The 6,000-nt window shown below is 32.0% G+C and overlaps 1 protein-coding gene across 1 annotated transcript in view; it reads left to right on the top strand.

Annotated features, from left to right (window-relative positions):
• The first annotated feature begins 1,223 nt into the window (after positions 1-1,223).
• LOC106106730 (ATP-binding cassette sub-family G member 4) overlaps positions 1,224-6,000 on the top strand; it is a 35,895-nt gene continuing 31,118 nt past the window's right edge. The window contains 1 exon segment of the mRNA XM_013287371.1: positions 1,224-1,739. Within this exon segment, the coding sequence (XP_013142825.1) occupies positions 1,577-1,739 (163 nt within the window). The 5' untranslated portion in view covers positions 1,224-1,576.

The following is a 6,000-nucleotide window of genomic DNA, read 5'->3' as shown; positions in this document are numbered from 1 at the left end:
GGGGGTCATGACCCCCCCTGAGCTGGTTGGTCAAGAGCTTGACAAAATACATTTACATATATTGTCAAGCTCTTAACTTGACCACGACTATGTGAACCCCTGGCGCCAAAGCTGGATTCGCCCTTACATTGATGAAACTGAGACAGCTGATACGTGTTGGTACGGATGAGTGACTGACAGTCAGGAAATTATGTCTTTAAACTGTAGTGGTTTATACAAATATAATTTTCGTAAGACACGGGTTTCTTACCACGATTTGAAATGTTTTAACTCCCGATATTTCTATTATTCCACACTACCGCATCACTTCAGTCAGCCCTTGAACATGGCGCATGCAACTGTGCCGAAATATCGGGAGCTAAAACAACCCAATCGTGGTAAGAAACCCGTATCTTACGAACATTATAGTCAGGTAATTAACATTTTCGTAAAGACATTTTTGTCAATATTGCCACATCATCGAAAATTATTTCCAGAAGTTAAAACCTAACTAAACATAACATACACGATAAGGTAAACAAGAGTCAAAGGGTGTTAATTTATGTCAAGGTATTGTTAAATAATTATACCTTAAAGTAAATATTCACATTTGTCATCCTAAAAGAAACATTCCTCGACTTTAACTGTTGTTGATTTAATATACAAAGAATGTACCGAAAAAACTCAAATTGAAAAATGAACAAAAAACGATGTAACCCAGTGATTCTCAAAGTTGCGGTGGACCTCAGGTCAACTGGAGACGCGGAGGGGGTCCACTTGCACCTAAATGCGTTCGTTTTTTAACAACTAAAATTAAATCACAGTAATATAAAAATTCGAATGTTTTGAGGAGGAGACGATTGCTTGTTAGAGTCTGTAGTCTAAACAGCTAATGGGATTTCGATGAAATTTGGTATAGTATAGAGGGTAGTCTGGAAGAACACATAGCACTTTTGTCTTTTTTTTTCCATTCGGAGGGAGTCGCAGGCGAAAGCTATTGAAACTATAAAAGACATATAATGATCAGCTAACCAATTTCACAACGTTAGTAACTTAGGATCACGAGATTATATTACGATTTGAATTTATGAGATAAAATTATGATATTTATTAAAAAAAGAATTATTGTGTTTGATGCTGGGTTTAAATTAAGCGCATTATTATGTGTATTACAGAAAAAAAATAGTTCGCGGTAGCATTAACTTATCATACACGTGGCCAATGAATTCAGTTCGAAACTGACAGCGCGCCGCTACGCACAGAGCCGCGCTTGCGCTTCCACCGCGTCCATCACGCGTACATTTTCTACTATCTCAAATGTTTTATTTAATTACAGTACACATTTGTACGTACTAGACAAAATATCTGTGCATGCAATATTTAATGTGTCATTTATGAGCAAGCAAAAATATCAAAGTTGGCGAATCACATCGTTGTGTTTTGTGCCAGTTTTTCTTTATAAATTTTAATTTTAAAATTATTCAAAATTAATTTGGAGGTAGAAAAAACTACGAAAAGTGTAATTAAGAGTATATATACAGTGGTGGTGTGTTATGTTTTGTTTATTTTAAGTGGGATTTTGGTTGTTATTTATAAAATGGCGAACGCATTGGCAGTGCTGCAGGGACTGGGACAAAAAGTGCGCGGCAAGGAACACAATGAGTGTAGAATATTGCAGATAAATATGCCACCGCCTACATCTGTGGACATTGAGTTTAAAAATATAACGATGACGGTCAAGGAGGGATTGACTTCTAAAAGTAAGTATATAAATAGAAATGTTCATAAATTTATTATTGAATTATTCTGTTGTTCTATTTTTAAAGAAACTACTGTAATTATATAAGCGTTTTTAAATATTGCAAAAGTACAAGAATTGTGGACTATTTGCTATTTAGGACTTTGGCATTAGAGCTCAGTAGTAGGAGTACAAATACGATTAAAAATATATTTAATCTACATTTACAAAAACACCAATTAACGGTAACGAAATAACGTTATCTAATCTATGTTAATGTAAATAAATATCAATGTAATAACGGTTGCCTCACACTGCAAAGATTGATTTGATTTTTGTCGATTCTTACAAATATAATAAATGCGAAAATTTACAGCATGGGTTCCCAAACTTATTTCGTATACCGTCAATTTAAAAAATCGGTTATTTTGTAGCCCCCCCCCCCATTTTTTTCTGCCATTTTATCCATCTTGCCTGCAGTTTAATTTTACCTAAAATAAAAACGGGACTCATCTAATCAGAAGCATTATCAAGGATATATTTTACTCAAAATTAGCAATATTCTACAGCTTCCCAACTTTTTCCAGTCATAAGAAACACTCACGCCTCCAGCGCCCACAAGGGGGCGATATCATCCGCTTTGTTAATGACAGGTTTAAAGGATAAATGTTTATTGTCACGTAATTCCAGAACAGACGTAATGTAAAATAGGATTTCATTGCAGACATGATTATCGCATAAACTATTTATCATTTTCATTCCTATACGGAGTCGCAGGTAACAGCTAGATACGTCATATAATAATTGTAAACTTGTGTACGAAAAGTTGTTTTTTAATGTGATGTTAAGAAACAATTAAAGATTTCACAGTATCGGTTCGTTGCGAAATTGGTCAGTGCAATTTAATTAGTAATATGAGCCTGCAAATTGGTCGCCAGATTGCACAATTATCAATATAACTGCGTTTTTGCGAATGTTTCTTTATTTTTGCCGAGATCGTTTTCAGTGTTATGTGGTTTTTTTAATTTACTAGCATTAAAGGCATTATTTTAATAAACAGGCAGCAAAGTTTTCATTGTTACGGTAGACTTCTAAAACAAAACTTACTTTTCGAAAATTTATTTGAACTAAATTATTAATCAAAGTAAATGAAACTCATTGTTTATTTTTATTTAACAAACAAACAACAGAGAAGATAATAATTATTTTTGTTTATTGAATTCTTTTTCAATAAGATTAATTTTGTTTTTATTACGAAGATTACAAAAACGCGAATGTATTTTTTTGATAAAAAATATCTTAAATATTAATTAACTAACTTCTTTATAAAGATAAAATATATTTATTATTGCATAATGCATATTAAATTTTACTTTGCACTTTTTTAAAGATTTACAATATAATGATTCGTTTTCACGTTGCGTTCGTTCCGTTTGTAGTCAATAGGCGATGCTTAGTGCAAAATGAGTCTAACACGTTAATTGTAAAACATAAAAAACATTGTTACAACAAAATAGCTCGTATAAATTTATGGATTTCCATATAAATTCTATACATAACATAAACATGTTTGCACACGTCATTTGAGTCCATTTTTCCTTAACCGTATAGCAACCAGTTGAAACCTAGCTTTTGTTTAAGTCCATATAGGGTGTGTTGCGACATATCACTTAATATGGCTCGGACTAAGATACATTGACGCAAGGAAATGCTAATGAATTATTAGTTAGAGCAAACAGTGAAATCTAAGTGTCGGTAGGCATTTTTTCTTAGCATGATGATTTTCCCCTCAGTCATCAGAATGATTTATTGATTACTAGCTTTCGCCCGCGACTCCGTAAGTAGCCTATGTGTTCTTTCAGACCATCCTCTAAATCTATACCAAATTTCATCAAAATCGGTTAAACAGGCTACAAACACTAACAAACATCCATACATCTAAACTTTCGCTTTTTATATTAGTAAGATTAGTAGAGAAAATCTTAGTAAATCAGTGATTTGACTGCCCATCTTTAATGCTATATTATTAGTGTGATGTAATTCGTCAGGTCAAAAAGGTTGGCTTTGTCCAATAATTTAAAATGCTAATTTTACTACTATATAATTCGGCATAAGGATATTTATTACATTTAATAGATTCAAATCTTCATGGAGACGGTTTCCGAAGTAACTTTAATGGAATAAGGAAAATAATAAATTAAAAATTATGCTTTTATCTATCTTACTAACTTTATAAATGTGAATGTTTAAATGGATGGATGTTTGTAAGAGTTTGTAGCCTAAACTGCTGAACGGATTAAGATTAAATTTGGCATAGATGTAGAGGATAGTCAGGAAGAACACATAGGCTATTCACAGTTTTTATAGTTCCACGCGGAGTCACGGGCGAAAGCTAGTAACTACGTCTTTTTATAACTTCATATTATTTTTCAACCATTTATATTCCAAATTGTCGTAATTAATAAATACTTATTCATTAGTAAACTGTCGACCCATTTGTTAATCTTTTTATATATATGTACATAATTAAGGTACCTAGAAGTGTACGACATTTAAATTGAGAATGTTGTGCAAAGTCTGAAAGGTTAAAAATGTTCGTTATCCACAGTAAAAATAAACAATTAAAAATTCTTATGTCCATTTCTGAAAGTTTATTGGCCAAGGGTGTAATAATTTTATTTTTTTCTGATATATTTATATAGCTTTCATTTAATTTAAGTCGTTTACGAAGTTTGTCGATCAACTCGAATTTATAAGCATTGAAATTTGATTAAAAGAATTGTAGCGTAAATAAAAAGAGCTCAAGGTTGGTGTTGGGTCAGTGAGATTATAAATGAGAGCACTCTGACATCAAAAGACAAATATATAATTAATCATTGAATACGAACATCTGCATAGATAAACAAATGTTTCGTCCAAATTACAATCTATACTAATATTATAAAGAGGAGGACTTTGTATTTTTGTATTTTTGTATGTATTGAAATAACACAAACCACTGGACCGATTTTAAAAATTCTTTCACCATCAGAAAGGTAATTTATCTGTGAGTAACATAGGCTATATTTTATTATTACTAATGTTTGGGAACTATTAATAAACAGCTTGTAAATAATATACGAAAAGAATATACTTGTTCCTTGCAATTAAATTACTTTACTTTCATCCTTGATCATAATTGCATTTAATTCGAGACATTTTTTTAACTAGCTGTAGTCTGAGAGAATTTGAGCCTATTCATTACAATCAAACAAAGTTTTCTTCTGTAATATTAGTATAGAAACACAATCTGTTAGTGTTTTTCCTAACACTGTGTAGTTCGTGAAAGATAAACACCGTTACAAAGTGCGACTGAGTCATCAATCAGCAATGATAATGATTTACTGCGTAATCTTAATAGATATTAAAAAAAAACAATGTCTAGTTATTCATTTGTATGTTATACGAGCTGTTGCCCGCGACTTCGTCCGCGTGGTATTAAAGAACATACGAACTATACAAATTTCAATAAGATATGTTGAACTGTTGCAGAATGATGGAGTGAACATTAAAAAACTAAATTAATGAATCCCACGGGAACCGCAACTATTCCCGGGATAAAAAGTAGCCTATGTGTTCTTCCAGACTATGCTCTAAACCTGTGCCAAGTTTCATAGAGATCCGTTCAGCCGTTTAGGCTACAAACGCTAACAAACATCCATCCATCCCTCCATCTAAACTTTCGCATTTATAATATTAGTAAGATTACATTTTGATCGAATACGAATCAGTTATCATAAACTGCAGTTTTTACAATGGTAGAACCCGCTTTAACATCTCTGCACGGATGGGCCTGCTTGCAAGGTGTTATACCACAACCACAAAGAAAACAGGCGTGAAGTGGAAGCAATTCCGCGTTTCGTCTGGTGTTTTTAAAAAGTACGAAACTTGCATTAGCCCCTTATTTCAGCCTTTACATAGTAACAAAAATCTCTATGCAAGATTCCATATTACTAAGCCCAATAATTTGCGAGCTACTTTTTCGCTTACCCTTATCGTTTGTGTTCGCGATATCTTCCAAACTATTTGTCCAATTTAAATACTGTCAAGGACAATTTTAATCTACATTAAATTATCCTGATAGTAATAATTTTTTAATATTAAAAATATTGTTTCTATTAAGAAAATATACGTGTATGTATACCACTGCTATTTCTGCATACCTAAATTATTAAAATTATTTTTCAATAGCTTATATTTTTTATTAATAAACAGTAATATTTTAACTCTTTTGAACTAGTTCT

The sequence above is a fragment of the Papilio polytes genome, unplaced genomic scaffold (assembly GCF_000836215.1).
Source record: "Papilio polytes unplaced genomic scaffold, Ppol_1.0 DF822178.1, whole genome shotgun sequence".
NCBI lineage: Eukaryota > Metazoa > Arthropoda > Insecta > Lepidoptera > Papilionidae > Papilio > Papilio polytes.
This window is presented reverse-complemented; position numbering and strand designations above follow the sequence as displayed.